This window comes from Lacerta agilis, chromosome 2 (assembly GCF_009819535.1).
Source record: "Lacerta agilis isolate rLacAgi1 chromosome 2, rLacAgi1.pri, whole genome shotgun sequence".
In the NCBI taxonomy this organism is placed as follows: Eukaryota; Metazoa; Chordata; class Lepidosauria; order Squamata; family Lacertidae; genus Lacerta; species Lacerta agilis.
Genome location: NC_046313.1, coordinates 35,643,138 through 35,659,447, shown reverse-complemented (window position 1 = coordinate 35,659,447; position 16,310 = coordinate 35,643,138). Strand labels below are relative to the sequence as shown.

The 16,310-nt window shown below is 42.6% G+C and overlaps 1 protein-coding gene across 4 annotated transcripts in view; it reads left to right on the top strand.

Moving 5' to 3' along the window:
- LOC117041123 (UDP-GlcNAc:betaGal beta-1,3-N-acetylglucosaminyltransferase-like protein 1) overlaps positions 1–16,310 on the top strand; it is a 128,797-nt gene that overhangs the window by 109,511 nt on the left and 2,976 nt on the right. For 3 of the 4 annotated variants that reach the window (XR_004425933.1, XM_033139521.1, XM_033139519.1), the window contains 2 exons: positions 6,926–6,994; positions 8,589–8,663. Coding sequence is in view for 3 of the 4 variants with exons in the window: in XM_033139521.1 (XP_032995412.1) it covers positions 6,926–6,994; positions 8,589–8,663 (144 nt within the window). In the remaining variant the exon portion in view is untranslated. The remainder of the gene's footprint in view (positions 1–6,925; positions 6,995–8,588; positions 8,664–16,310) is intronic. The other variant, XM_033139520.1, reaches the window with a different exon arrangement.

The window sequence follows — 16,310 nt, the reverse complement described above, 5'->3', positions numbered from 1 at the left end:
TGTGTGCGCCTCTGGTGCACGACTTCCGCAAAGTTCACAACCAGGAGCAACTACTTCCAGGTTAGTGGAGCTCGTAACCCAAAGCGTTCGTAACCAGAAGCATTCGTAACCAGAGGTACCACTGTATATAGTAAGGGACTGAAAACCACCATAGCAGTGTACATCCCAAGGCAGTGTCTGGAAGGAAGAGGTAGGAAATAGACGAACATGCATGCATTTCTGTCCTGCTTTGTGCAAGCTAGATGTGACTCACAGCATTCCTTATCCAGAAAAGGATCCAGACTGTAGAATATTCTGCTTTTGAATACCCACTTCCCACCTCTTAGTGACAAAGAAAGCATACTTCTGTACATTTTCCGGATGTCAGCTGAAACTCAGTTTTGGATAATCTCTCAAAAGCAATGTCATCACCTGGAATCCAGGAAAACTGCAGTGAGGGAATATGATGCAGTTGGACCCAGCTTCTCGCTTGTGTTCTGTGGAAGCTGCACGTGAACCCAGCTCTCCTGAATGCTTGTTCAGTACTTTATTTGCAAGGCCACCTTCCTTCACTGTAAGCTTAGCATTGAATGGATTATTGCCAGCATGGGAAGCTTAAGTTCTGGACACATGCAAATGATTACTACTTTTTAAAGCTGACTGAAGTCTGTGCACTCCAGAATGTTGAGTCACCATAGTCACTTGAGTGCAGTTTGCAAAATGGTTTGACGTTGCTATGGAAATTTCATCATTTTCCTCGATCGTTGTGCAATGCTTTCTACAAAATCCCCTGATTTGCTTTCATTTATCTTGGATTCCAGCTGATGCAATTGTTTCAGAGACGGTGGGTGGGGATGGGGATTCAGTCTTACACAAGGCAAGACCTCTGGACACAGAAAGCCAACCTCTGGGACCTCCCCCCCCCATCCTGTTGCTTGTTTAGCCCTCTTGCTTGTCGGTTGAAATTCTCACTGGTGTGAGCAAGTTACAACTTCCAAAACTTGGCTTGCGATTGGCTTCTTAGTCCCTGATAAACTTTTGTGCCATTTATAGAACTGCATGCTAGAAACTCAAGGTTGCCACCCACTGAGAGAAGCCATGGTGCAAGAACAGGATGATGCAGCTGTCTGTGGTGTTTCGCCATCAGGCGAGTCAGCTTTCCCCCCTATTACAAAATGGAGAAGCTCTCCCTAGTGCTGGTGTGGCTCTGATTAACTGAGATGCTGACATTCTTCCAAGTTGACCTTTGCATAACATTTGCTTTGGCAACACTTAAGGCCAGGATATTATTTTGCTTGTATCAAGGTTGCAATTAGTCTCTTTTCTTTCTGCTTTATTTTGCTATGGAAAACAGCTGGCAGCATTAACCCATACATTTCTGATTGTTGTTTTATTTTGATGGTTGTCTTTGTTGCAGCTTTTTAAGGGAAACTGCTTACGACACACACCTCCTTCCCTAACATGTAGCTGTCTAAACAGGAGAGCGTTTCACTAGATTTCTGGTCAGTGCAACCACTCCCATATGTGTGAGATTAGCTTTCTGTGCTCAGTGGTAGAGATCTGCAGGGTACTGAGCTTTCAGAAGAGTCCAGTGCATGTTAGAACTTAGTAAAAATGTTACATGGAAAAAAATACGAGAGAGACGTTGCACTACCTTTGTAAATCAAGAAAATCTTTAATAAAAAATACTTTAAAAAAAAGAACTTAGGTGCTTCCAACTGAAGCACATAAGTTCTTATTGGATCAAATACATTGGGTCTTTCCTCTGACCAGAGTCCAGTAGACACAGAACTCCTGGTTTGGGTTTGGCTGTCCTTGGCTCTTCCTATCCGTAATCCCTGATCACTGCCTTTTCCCTCTTTCTGTTGACATCCTGGTTGCAAATGACAAGGTGCAAGGGGTTGTTTTTGTTTTGCTTGCTCATTTGTCAAGCACTATGCAAATTAGAAGACGCCTGCTTCTTGGGAGAAAAGCAATGACTAACCTAGATAGCATCTTAAAAAGCAAAGACATCACCTTGCCGACAAAGGTCCGTATAATTAAAGCTATGGTTTTCCCAGTAGTAATGTACTGTGAGAGCTGAACCATAAAGAAGGCTGATCGCCGAAGAATTGATGCTTTTGAATTATGGTGCTGGAGGAGACTCTTGAGAGTCCCATGGACTGCAAGAAGATCAAACCTATCCATTCTTAAAGAAATCAGCCCTGAGTTCTCACTAGAAGGACAGATCCTGAAGTTGAGGCTCCAGTACTTTGGCCACCTCATGAGAAGAAAAGACTCCCTAGAAAAGACCCTGATGTTGGGAAAGATGGAGGGCACAAGGAGAAGGGGACGACAGAGGATGAGATGGTTGGACAGTGTTCTCGAAGCTACTAACATGAGTTTGGCCAAACTGCGAGAGGCAGTGAAGGATAGGCATGCCTGGTGTGCTCTGGTCCATGGGGTCACGAAGAGTCGGACACGACTGAACGACTGAACAAGAACAACATGCATTTATTTGGAAGCTACTCCATGCTGACATTCATATGCTGGGCAGCTGACCATGAAGATTTTTATGGCTCGGTATAAATAGTAGGATGGTTTTTTGGAATGCATCATGAATTCAACAATCCTGATCTTTTACAGCTGCTCAGTGATGTAAACACCCATCCCATTACACACTGGTGGCTGTGTAGGTGCCTTTTCATGTCTGAGGGTAGCCCGGATAGGAGAAGAAACTCTAGTTTGAAGACCCTGCTGAACAACAGGAGGAATCAACCTGCTTCCCAGCCACTTAGTGTCTCAAACACTACAAAAGACAGAGACGTGTACCCTTGGCAGTCAGGGCACCTTTGTCCCCCACACCCTGTTAACTGGGGACCATTTTCATGGACCAACCTACATAATGCCATGGAGTGTTGCTTTAACGTTCAGTTTTATGGGCTTCATGTCTGAGCAGTTTTAAGGAAGCCCAGCTTCCTAGCTGTACCTTTCTCAGATTCAAGGAATTGACAGGGCAAAGTTATAACATTTCTGCAAGAGTGAAGCTGAACAGACCCTTTTTGTTTAAAAAAACACACACATCCGATTCACCTCAAGGTTGCAGCTGTAGATAGAAACCCAGATTTTTACTGGATGCTTAAAGGGTCTGTTTTGTCTGCTTTTTGCTTGTCAGTCCAGCCTCAGCATCGTGAATGTTTGGGTTGCTTTTATGAGCTTATTCCCCTTATTGATTCAATGCAAGCAGATTTAATGAGAAAAGCACAACATAAGCAACATAGGCTACACATATGGGAACATGCAAGTCCATAAAGTTTTCTGTACTGCGAGATACTATGCAATTGGATTTTTTTCAGACTTGTTTAAAGTTTATTCTGTGAGTTTATGGATAAAATAATGCATATCAGAAGGACTGGAAATGCTGTACACACTTCCTGGGCATTTGTCCAAATGCACAAGGGTATCTATGCAAGCTCTGGCTCCAACACAGGCAACCAGCTACTCTTAAGATCTTCATGCAGTTACGTTGAAGGTCTGAAGAGCTATGCACGTTCAGTTGAACTGGCTGGAAAGAAACTCTCTAGAGTTTTACACTTAATCATGTGACTATCTCAAGAGCAGCTAGAATCCTTCCACATCAAAGAAAAGGGGTGGGGAGATTATGGAAGGAAGTTGGACTGGGCAATGTTGGCAGTTTCTTCTGCAGCAGACAGTTTTCTAACCTGGTCCCCTTCAAATGCTGCTGGACTCCAGTTCCCATCAGCATGGCCAATAGTCAAGGATGATGGGAACTGTAATCCAATAACATCTGGCGTGCCAAAGGTTCCCTGTCTCTGATGTAGAATCCTGGCTTCCACTTCTCCTCCCCCAAAAAGCATGGCCATTTCAGGAGATGATTTTGCAGTTGGACCAGAGGCAGTCAAGCTCATTGGTGTCTGCCAAGAGCAGTGTCTGCTCAGTATCCCAGACACCGTTTTTCACTCAACATGAGATCCTGTAGGCCAGGCATGTCTAACTCCCAAGAGTCTGCGATCTATTCCCAGTATAAAAAAACTGACAGTGATCTACCCATAGTCATTGGAGGGAGGAGGAGCATGCGTGGGGATTGCCCTGAGTCATTGAGCTTTCTTTAGGGGGGAGTACTCGGAGTGGTTTACCTTTTGGTGGGGAGGACTGCCCAGACTTTTGAGATTTTTTTTAGGGTAGAGGGCCCACAGTTGTTGAGCTTTCTGGGGGGGCATCAATAAGGATCCCGCGATCTACCAGGATCACCAGGGGATCTACCAGTAGATCGCGATCCACCCGTTGTACATGCCTGCTATAGGCAATGCAGGAGCTGTGGAATTATGACCCTTTCCCTGGAATATTGTGCTTTCTGATTGTTAGAACATTTGCCTTCTTGGTATATGCTATGCAATACTTCATGCAGTCTTCATAAAAGACATGGGGGGGGGGCTACTGATGGGAGGGAAATTAATAAAATGTATAGCTCAATCCTAGTATTTTCAAGTTAGCAGTTTGTACAAGCCCTTACCCAGAGTTTTGTTTATTGCATAAACAATTAGGCATAAATTCTCCCTCTATGACTCTCCCCACCCCCTTCTAATTGAAAGGTAAATAGTGATGGCACAAAAATAAGCATCTTAAGACTGGACCACCCATGTGGGACATAGGTTAGTGCAGGAAGTACCTATTCCAAGACTGTTTGTGCACTACTTTAAACAGTTTCTGTGCTACCAAAGAATGAAAATTATGCATACAGAGGCCTCGTATTTAGACTTTCATACATCTGATTGTGTATTGTAGGTTGTTTTCACTTCTTTTTACTGGCAGAAATATTTAAAGACTATTTAGTTAAATCAGTCAAACTGAATATTTGAGCAGAATTAGACAGAATATCGGCTTTGGTAGATATGTGTTAGATATAAATGGTAAGAGGAATTTTTGTTATGTGAAAGATGTATGTGTCAAAATATGTGAAGATAGGTCGTTAAGATAAGATACATAGTTATTAAGATATTTGACTAAGTAAAAGCTAAGTATATTAAAATTTGGGCAAATGTTAATTGAATAATATATAAAGCTACCTTGAAGAAGTATTAGTTTTTTTGAAGACAGGGGAGGGAACGGGGGAAGTCCCCAAATAGAGAAGTTAGAAACAAGAAATGTATAAAGATAGATAGAGGTTAAGGTTTGTATGTGTTCTTTTTATGCCTTTATTGTTGTTGTTGTTTTTATGTTGATTATGTTTATTGTTTATTATGTTCTGTGTTGATGTTGTATTTTGTTTTTTCTTTGTCTTATTGGAAAATAATAAAATCTTATTAAAAAAAAAAAGAAATATTCATCAAGTGCTATGTTGGTTTTTTCGTTTTTTCTGTTTTACAATGTTATGTCAAATATTAGTGCTCTAACTTCAGTTATGTAAATTGGATCTGGGAGGCCTGGATTGTGGCCAAGTTGATCTCTTAGCCTCAGTTCTTCCTATGTAAAAATGGGAATAGCAATGACCTGTTTCACAAGTGCTGGCCCTTAAAAAAAGAAAGTGCACCGTCAATCCAAGCAAAACTCTATAGAAATTGGAGGCTTCTCTTTCACCTGCACCAAAAGGGAATTTCTTGTTATTTATTCAGGTACTACAAACCTTAACCAAACACACCATTCTATATCTATTATTTTCTGGTTTTTATTATAAGTCATCTTCTCGGTCAGATCTACAGCAATAAATAAGGTAAAAAAATTGAGTGAATAAATACTAAACATACAAGCCTAGATGGCAAAGCAAGACTTCAGAGATGGCTGTTAACACCCTTTATTGCACTGCTCGTTTTGCCTGATCTACAAATACTGCATTACTAAACTTTTTCTGCAGATCCCTGTGTGATTCTGCAAAAACATCATTTTCCATCTTGGAGCTATCACACCATCTTAAGCACTTTACTGTTTTGTTGTAAGTTGTGTGTGCTTAAAAAAATAACAAAACCCAGAAAGGTGAATATACAAATGCTTTCAATAAATTGATACGATCTTGATAGAACAGTTTATTCCCTCCTCCGATATATGTGGCTTCTCTCTCCTTGGGTTTGCTTTTTTCCAGAATGCATAATTCTACAGGACCAATATTCTTGGCTCTGGGTTGAGAGCTCATCAATCTTCCATCCTGCTAGCAGATGGATTTTAAACTGCTAAAGTGGCCACTTTAAGCTGGGCATAGATGCCCATGGGAATAGTGTGTGGAAGGAATTTTTTTTGTTGATCTTGACCTTTTTTTTAGCAACTTGGTAGGGGTGCTGTGTGTATGGTCTCTGACATTTGGGCAATAGTTAAGATAACTTAAAGGCCAGGAAATAAAGCGATCAAGCTGTTCCTGTCATCACTGGCCATCATTGTAGTCTTAACTTGTACAGTGGTACCTCTAGTTGCGGACACAATCCGTTTCGGGGTGCCGCTCGCACCCTGAAAAGTCCGCAACTAGAGTGGCGCTTCTGCGCAAGCACAGAGCGCGATAGAGCGCTTATGCGCATGTGCAAAGTGCACAGAACACTGTGTATACTTCCGGGTTTGCCACTTTTGCAACCCAAAAAGCCGCAACGTGAAGCAAATGCAACAAGAGGTATGGCTGTGCTGTTTTACATGTTGTCTTTCACTAGGACCTGGTAACAGCATGGAGGAAATAGCTTGGTTCATTAATTTTAATTTTAAACACATACAGACACCCCTCCCTCTAGACTTGCTTATGTTATCCAAGTAAATATGTTCACTGCTGCATGACTCTTGTATAAAAGCACATTGCCACTCATTGTGGTTGTTTTGTACTGCTATTAAAACAGCCTAGTAGTGAGCACGCACACACACCAACAGGTGTGTGCAACAATTAAATGAAATAGGTTCAATATCTCCATCGTTGCTAAATAGCACTTGATCAACTGTTGCCCTAATATTTTTTTTTCTTTCTTCTCTCCTTTAGGTGGCTGCATTTTGTGATGTGGATACAAATAAAATCTCAAAAGGATTTTATACTTATGAAGAATCTAAGGTTGGTAGCTGTCCTGATCAATGCATGTTCTGAATTTCTGTCTAATCACTGTGGAGGGACAGTGCAGCAGCAGCAGCTCTTTAACTCTTAATATAGTGGTTGTGAGAGAAGTTGCAAATCCCGCATGGAAAAACATAAATGTTGCAGTCAGAAGATGTAATTGCTATTGGATCAAAATATGCAAAATCAGAAAATGTAACTACTGTTGCATTTAAATAAACAAACTGGGATATATTGCTAAAATTATCTATGTTGCCTGCTTTATTTGGGCTGCAAAATTGGGAACCACTGTAGAATTTGGATTTATATGTCAGCCCCTTAGCTGTTGAAATAGAAATGGAAATTGTAGGGTACTTTGTGATAAATGTGAAAGGGGGGGAATCATCTCAGCTACTAGAAAGAAACACATGTCTCCTGTTTCTAAACTCAAGCAGAAACCGCTTATATTTTTTTTTCAAGCTGGTCTTGCCAGTCATGAAACCTGGAGGCGGGATGCTGGTTTGTTTGTTTTTTGAAAGAGACATTTGGCTTCTGTGGATTCTAAGCCCATGAGATCCTAAACTTGAGTTAGATTCTGAGAAGGGCTGCAGGATGGGAACAGATCCCACACCGCATTTGGCAAGCAAGGAGACATCCATGCAAGCTGATATTTCATCTTGTAATATGAACATTGATTTGAGATTATTGGCTGGCTTAGCGCATCTTTCTAAACCACCTTACAAAGAAATGGAGGTTTTGGTTTGTTACCAAATCAGTGGCCCATAGTAGAATGAAGGGCTCTCTGTCCCGTTCCTGAACACTAGCTGGCAGCCTTCACTCTCCTTATGAATGGCTGTCATCTTGGGTGAGAGTGAATAGTCAGAAGAGAATGAACTATTCAGAATGAAAAGATTGCCTTAGAAGTACAGAATGGCGAAGAATGAGAAGCAAAACTAAATTTCTAAACAGAACATTTCCCACTAGGAAATCCAGTTCCTGCTGCTTTTCCTCTTCTTTGCCAGACAGTTACCCTGAATGGGAGGCTGTAAAATTAATACAGTAGAAGAGGGGAAGCTGGGGTTTTTTTTTGGGGGGGGGGAGAGATGGTAGGTTGTGAATTAGCTTCTGTTATGTCAATAAATTAGGCCAGCAAAAGGAAGGATGTTGCTTCTGGAGCTGGATTCTGCTCATTCTGGCATCAATGGGAATTTGCTGCCTGCTAAACGAGGGACCAGGATTTCATATGCAGAGGCTAAAACAATATTTTGAGGAAAGTGGGATATCTATGGGGGTATAATTTATATCATTTTATGGGGGGGGGGGTAGGAGCCCTAAATGGTGCTTCCTCTCAAAATGGCAGTGCTGGAGATAAGAGTATTTCCACATAGCTCCAGTGAAGATAAGCTAAGGAGAGCAAAACTAAATTGTTGCATGTGAGCCGCGGAGGGGGAAGAGGCACAAGCAGAAGGCACCACTGACAACACAGTAGCACACAGGGCGGTTTGCGACCACAGAACCCGAACTAGGCCAGGAATTACGTACGCCATTCAGTTTAGTGGGCTGCAATGCAGCTATGGGATATAAGCTAACAAGAAACATGCTTCTCTCTCCGTAGGAAAACCCCAAGCCCAGAATCCCCATCCTGCATTTCAGAGATGCTTCCCCACCTTTCATTATCTGTGTGAAGCTGGTGAGTATAATTTCATTATCTAAGGCAAGCGCGTGGAATTAAAAGCTGCGTTTTCACTTGCAATCAAGCACGCATTGAATAATTGTTCCTAGTTTGGTTTCGTTTGTCCCATCTCGGGGCAATTTTTTTGTCCTCATGTTGGCAGGTAAAAGGAAGTGTAAAATTGAGGGTTTGGGCCAGGGCTGGACCACCACTGACTTTATATTTATTGTTGACTGAAGCACACCTGGTAAGCCAATGCGTTCTTTGCTGCCTTCAAGTGGTGCTCAGTCATGTCAGAAATACACAGAAAGAGGAATGCTAAAGTTTTAAATTACCTAGGAAAAGCACCATATCAAAACCACTCACCCAAGCGAACTCACTTGTTATTGAGAGCTGCAGCTGCAGTTGCATTAAAAAAACACACACACAACAACAACACCAATTCTTTATAAATGGTGTGTCCTTCCTCCCCCAACCCCCTTTTTCCTTTTGTGTCTTTTCTATCATAAGCCCAGGGACTGTCTTACGGTATTTCTGATCTTTGTAAGCTGCTCTGGAAGTCCTCTCCTTTTTTTTTTTTTTTTTTACTGAAGAGGAGAATAAAAATGCATGCATTAATGAAATAAAAACACACCTCTTTTTAAGAGGATGCATTTTAGGGCTCACTTTTCTGGTGTTACAAGGTGTCTTTTCCTAACTTTGTGAACAGAGGCATCACGTTTCAATAGCTCCTAGTGACACTAAGGTGGGTGAGGGAAGCTATGTCATTAGCCACTACAATTTAGCCTGTGTTGCTCTTTAAAATCTGTTTTGTTTTCTTGAGAAATTAGCAGGGGAGGAATGATTGCATGGCCCCTGTGGTTTAATTCTTGCCCTGCGCTGCGAGAGGGAAACCACTACCTAGATTTTCATTAAAGTTGCATATCTCTCCTTAGTGATGGGGGATGTGATAGTTAACATTGTGGAAATTATCCTGCTACTCATAGATGAGGTGTCCTTCCCCCCACTCTGAACATTTTACCTAAACTGGATCAGCTTATTTTTCATCTGATGTTGCCAAGCAGAACTAACACAGCAGCGTCAGCAGGCAGGTAGTAGAGTTAAACCAAAATGCTCCTCCTCCTAGTTAAGAACTGATGCAAGTGTCCCTGATTCAAATCTTATAATAGACATAATTTCACTGCATAGCATTAGGCAAGTCGCAATTTCTCAGCCTCTGCAGTATGGGGGATAATGTATACCTGCTGTCCAGGATTCATTTGCCATAGTGTATGTGAAGCACGTTGAACACTTGGAGCATTATATAAGGTTAATTAGAGGACAAATGTTGTTTCTGGGAGCCTGCAGAAATTCATGGAAGCAGCCTCTCCCACCCTCACCCACTCCCACACCACACTGATGTCCAGAAAATGCCAATTTCTATTCATTCTTATGTACACATACATGGAATGTTGCCCATCACCTTGGTTTGGTTTAATGCAAATTTTAAATCATTTGTCTATAAAACGTAGAGAAACTTTGCCAACATATCACCTATGAAACGTGATTAATAGTATACTAAGACACAGATGGTTATCGGATATTGGTAGAATGCCTTGGAGATGAGCATAGATCAATTCAGAGAATGCACAACAAGAAGGCGCTTTTTTGATTACTGCTTAAAACTTTGGTTGCTTTGAGAGTTACTTTGCATTTCACGTCAGGAATTTTTAAACTCCCCTTTAAAAAATGCTTCACAGCAGCTAAATGACTTGCCAACTGGAAATGCCTTTCTTCTGTTTCCCCTCCGTTCTCACTTTGCATGAAACGGACCGTGTTTTGCTTCGCATCCAGTTTGAGCTGAAAATTTCACTCTGCCTCTCTTTACCAGCAAGAAGTGGTGACTTGCGGTTTCTAAGGGTTGGATGAGTCCCCTCTTTGCAGGCCTGATGGCAGAGGAAATGGTTTCTAAACTGGTTAAAACTTGCTGAGAGAAGTTGAACTTTTGTTGCTCTATGGTGATATAATGCAGGCTAAGGATAAATCCAAGGATTCAGACTGAGATGTATTTCTGGGCCCCTTGAACTTTCGTTTCTGCACAGGCCACATATGAAAGAGGAGATGAAAAACAAACCTACCACACTGCTGTGTATTTAATTTCCCCCAAATACATGAGCTCTTCCTCCTCCCCAGCCTCTGCTGACACTCCTGAAAGAGATGAAGGGGGAGATGCAGCACACAGTAAGCCCTGTAGACAAAGGACAGCAGGGAGTGTTTGGAGGGAGAGGGAGAGGGGCAAAAGAGGGGGAAATGCCATAGGCAGGCTGCCTCATTTAATGAGTAGTAGGAAGCCAAATTCAGCCCTGCGATGTTGCGGCACAAAAGCTGCAACCATTATAAGCTGCATTTAAACGCCAACATCTTATCTAGGAGATAGTATTGCAAACCAGGACTTTGCTGCATTGGGCAAGCAACAGTACAGTTGCTTTGCAATGTTCCATTTTGGACACCACAGTTCAAGAAACATGCTGGCAACCTGGAGAGGATTCTGAAAAAGTTGAGACATACTAATGAAAGGGAATGAGTACTAAAACTGCTGCAGATGGAAGAGGCGCGAGTTCTCTGGTAGTAAAATAAAGTCATAAGGTAGAGGCAAGAGTGGAATTGCACGTAAGTGTTCATTTGATGAGAAGCAGCATAGCTCATATATGATAGATGAAGATAAAGAGGAATTAGGTTTTTAAAAAATTTTTGGCAGATGTGGTGTGAGTTCTTAATTTCAGGTTTAAAACATTCCCCAGATTCAGTGTGGTGTTTGCTTTCTCTACCCTCCTTTTGTTTGATCCCTGCTTATGGCCCACTGAGCCATGTATCATACAGCTTAACCTTGTAGTATCCTTGGTCGCTGAATGATCTAACCCAGAGCTTTCCAAACTGTGTGTCGTGACACGTTAAGTGTGTTGGCTGCAGTGTATAGGTGCCTTGCATGAATGCTCCCCACGCTCCTCCCGGGGCTGGAAAGGAGTTAGTTGAACCTCCAGTTTGCTAGTAAAATTGAATTAACTGTGTTGCGAAATGACGCACGTCTAAAAAGTATGTCACAAACATGAACAGTTTGGAAAGCTCTGGTCTGACCTTTAAATGGGTGCCTTGAGCTTGTATGGTTTTGGTATACCCAGACACTCACGTGGCCCAAATCAGTCTTGGATTTGGTCACATCTGTCGCCTGTATTTTTAACTGCAATGCACCAAACATGGAAGGCAGTAGCAAGTGATTGGTGATTGATGTGTTGTTGTTGTTGTTGCTGTTGTTGTTTTTGTTGTTTGTTGTTGTCATTATCACCATCATCACCATCTGGGTTATGCACTCACATGCGACTGCCACATTTATATTTTACTACCAGTAGGTTAAAAAGCATACACAGCATGGCCAGCCCATTTCTGCATTTATCAAGTTCTTCCAGCCACAGTAAAAACTATAGTGCTTAATTACAGTGGTACCTCAGGTTACAGACTCCGCTAACCCAGAAATAGTACCTCGGGTTAAGAACTTTGCTTCAGGATGAGAACAGAAACCGCGCGGTGGCAGTGGGAGGCCCCATTAGCTAAAGTGGTACCTCAGGTTATGAACAGTTTTAGGTTAAGAACGGACCTCCAGAACGAATTAAGTTCTTAATCAGAGTTACCACTGTACATAGAAATCAGTGATAACTCCTTAGGAGGTGCCTGGGGAAGAGGGTCTAGTGAAGCTTGGATAGCCAGCCTTGTGCATCCTGAATATCTTTAGCACTTCCAGCATTGTTAGCAGTATAGTCTTAGCAGGGTCCTGGTCCAGATGCAGAGGTTCTGTTGTTGTTGTTGTTTAGTCGTTCAGTCATGTCCGACGCTTCGTGACCCCATGGACCAGAGCACGCCAGGCACTCCTGTCTTCCACTGCCTCCCGCAGTTTGAGTTACAGGTAGGGAGCCGTGTTGGTCTGCCATAGTCAAAACAAAACAAAATAAAAAATTCCTTCCAGTAGCACCTTAGAGACCAACTAAGTTAGTTCTTGGTACGAGCTTTCGTGTGCATGCACACTTCTGTATCTGAAGAAGTGTGCATCTGAAGAAGGTATCTTCTGTGTGCATCTGAAGTAGGTATCTGAAGAAGTGTGCATGCACACGAAAGCTCATACCAAGAACTAACTTAGTTGGTCTCTAAGGTGCTACTGGAAGGAATCCCCCCCCCCCCCGCAGTTTGGTCAGACTTACGTTGGTAGCCTTGTCGTGGCGAAGGCGCTTAAATAACTCAGGGAAGCTATGGACAGGTCAAGATGGACAGGTCATAGTGGAGAGTTTTGACCAAACGTGATCCACTTGGAGGAGGAACTGGCAAGCCACTTCAGTATCCCTGCCAAGAAAACTCCATGGACAAAGACAACAGAGGTGTCTGTACCAAGTGCATTTCCTTCCAAACCTTCCATTGCAGGTTAGATATTATGGAATACTTTGCATTTTGATCCATTAGCTATGCAGCCCCAAGCCCAGGGATGAGATCCATGCAACCCTGCAGATTGTCATGAACCCAGCTGATCCTGCTCACCACATGCTGGGATAAGCAATGGCTCCTCACGGGCAAAGGCGGAAGTCTTTTCGAGTCCTGCTACAAAGACATATTTTGAATAGGGGATGGATGGCAGGGATTTATACCTAAGGCTGTGTACGTGCAGAGCATATGCTCTGTCATGGCTTCCATCGTAATCTCCCTTGCTAATTGGGGGGGGGGAGCAGGGGGACATAATTTTTAGTATCTATAAATTGTAATTTCCAAGTGCCAGTTCATACTATTTTTGTTCCTGCCACCACCCTTCCTTTCTGCATACCGGTAGTTTCCTTTTATAGGCTAGATTTTGTTTTGTTACATACTTTGCAGTAGGAAAGTAGCTGAGATTTCTCTCCTGGCCAGTTTTTATTCAGCACCTCTCTTCCCCCCCCCCCCCAAATCTGCTTTGGGCCTCAGAAATTACGGTAGAAGCTTAAAAGCACAGAATGACTAGACACCCACTCACTTCATTTATCGTGCCAGTTCAGAAGTGGAAGCTATGCCAGATGACTGTCATGTAGTAACAAGGGTGTGAACTACGGAAAGGTCACAGGAGTGTATTGATCTATAAATAGTTAACGCAGCACTGGCTGAGACTAATGGAATTGTTAGGTTTTATTAATGGTTTAGTATGAGTCTGTAACTGGGCCCCTAAATGCCAGTGCCAATTGCACCCCTATAGATTGGCCAGGGCCAATTGCACCCTGGAAGGACAGATCCTGAAGTTGATGCTCCAGTACTTTGGCCACCTCATGAGAAGAGAAGACTCCCTAGAAAAGACCCTGATGTTGGGAAAGATGGAGGGCACAAGGAGAATGGGACGACAGAGGATGAGATGGTTGGACAGTGTTCTCCATGCAACTAGCATGAGTTTGGCCAAACTGTGGGAGGCAGTGAAAGATAGGCGTGCCTGGCGTGCTCTGGTCCATGGGGTCACGAAGAGTCGGACACGACTGAACGACTGAACAACAAGGAGTGGTGGGGTGCAATTTTATGGGCATTCGCGCAGGTATGTGGAGTGTCTCCATGACAGCACAGAATGTGCAGTATTCGGACTTATGGGGGCTTGCGATTGACTCTTAGTCAATTCATGACAGGGAGGAGAAATGGCCAATCAGGAGAGCGTGCGGATGGTAAAAGGAGAATTGACAGCTTAACTGGCAGGCAGGGCCTGCTTAGGGTTTTTTGAGGCAAGATAAAGCAGTTCAGTTTCCTCACCGGGCGGGTGGGGGGGAGTACCTGGAAAAGTGCTAGAGGTGTTTTACGGGCAGAGTAAAAGTGGATAGCCATACTAGGAAGAAATAGATTTAATAGAAGCAGTTCTGTGTGGGGAATTGTAAGTAAAGTTATTGTGTAAACCCGAAACAGCGTTTCTGACTGAAAATAAGTATTGTGCCTTTAATAGTGAAACCATCAAGCTTCATCCCTCGTTGAGAGTTTGTTAATAAAAATACAGCTTTTGTTTCCATTCTGCCCCAGCTTTGGTTTGTGCCTAGTTCAGTGAGTAAGTTGTTGCAGGAACCCCAAATATCAGGAGTCCTTGCTGTGGAATTATATGCTACCACATATAGGGAATCCCTGAATTCTCAGTTCTTATAGTCAGGGAGTGACCAAGGCTTTAAAAGGTCAACAGGCTTGGTCATGTTGCCACACTCTCATCTTCACTGAGTTTCACTTCACAACGCTATCTGGCTTTGTGTCACCAAACTGGTAAGCATCACTAAATTGTAAGGTCTTTGTGTGAATAATATACTTAGCAATGGGGAATCTCAATAAGATTAAGATTCTGTATTTGAAGGAACCTGGCTGTCCTGGCGAAATTATCCGGAAGAAAGTATCTGCATTTTGGGCTGAGAGAAATAGGGTTTTTCCACCCCCAGGAATGAATGGTCTGTCAGAGATTATGTGTTAAGATGTGAGAAACAGGCTCTCGTTTAGCTTTGGATGGCTGTAAGGCCTGGGCTGTTTGCTTTGGAAACAGTTTAAACCTATGGGTGGAACTTCTACAATTGCCAGCTGTGCGGCGCACCTTCCATCCTGAAAGCAGCTCCTGGCTAGCTTGTTTTGGCATTCTCTTTAAAGTCTTCCTTGGTAGGAAGAATTATCCAGTGCGCACCCTACTGGGTATTCAGTAAAAAAACATATTCAGCACATGAAGGCAAAGGGTGTCAGCTGGATCAAGCAGAGAATGTTGCTCTCCATGTTTCATTGTGCATGTCTTTAAAGTCTACCCACTTACAAAGCAGAATTTTATCTTTTTTGCTATTGCCCTTAATCCAGTTTGACTGTGCACTCCTTTTGTGTTTGGTCAGATTCAGAGAGAATCACCCAACTTTTCCAGTTCTTTGTCCACGCAGCTGAAGCTTAATAATAATAGGAAAGTTTTTTGAGGTGGCACAATGTCTTGAATTCTGTGATTCAAAAGGTTTTTAGGTTGAAGATATTGTATGTAGCTCTGTAGGGATTGTGTTAAGAGAGAAGGCTCACTGTCTCATGCCATGGTTTAATACGGGAACACGCTTTAATCCTACAGATATTGATGTAGGATCTCCAAGTAGAAACTAGAATCCAGCTTTGTATATGCTTCCATGCAGGTATGTTCTCCTGACGTCTGTGGAACTTGCAGGCACTTTGGGACTATCGAATTAAGGCAAAGCTTCATGTTAGTGTCCTACTTTTCAAAAGTGTTACATTACTCTTTATTCATACTCAGAAGCAGTAGCTCCTTTGTTGTTACTAATCTTAATGATGAAGTATTATTTAAGGCTAATCCCACTGGAAACATAAATTACAAGCACTCTGAAATTAAAGGCTCAAGAGAAACGCTGAAGTTGTGAATGATGTCATCTGCTTTTCTTGCCAATCACAAGGTTGGGTGGAGGGTATCATCACATTAGACCGTGCAGGATGGCAAGTAGGCACAAAGTTCCTCTTCGTACAGTAGGTAGGATTTGAAGGAATCACCAGTCGCCAGAGTTAATAGTCCAGTTGCTTAGTGGAAACAGCTCTTGATAAAGAACCCATTCATTATGCAAAATCCACCAAATCACTTATATGTTGAGCTGTCATCAGAATGTTATTTGTTTAAGTCGCTTGAAAAGTAGC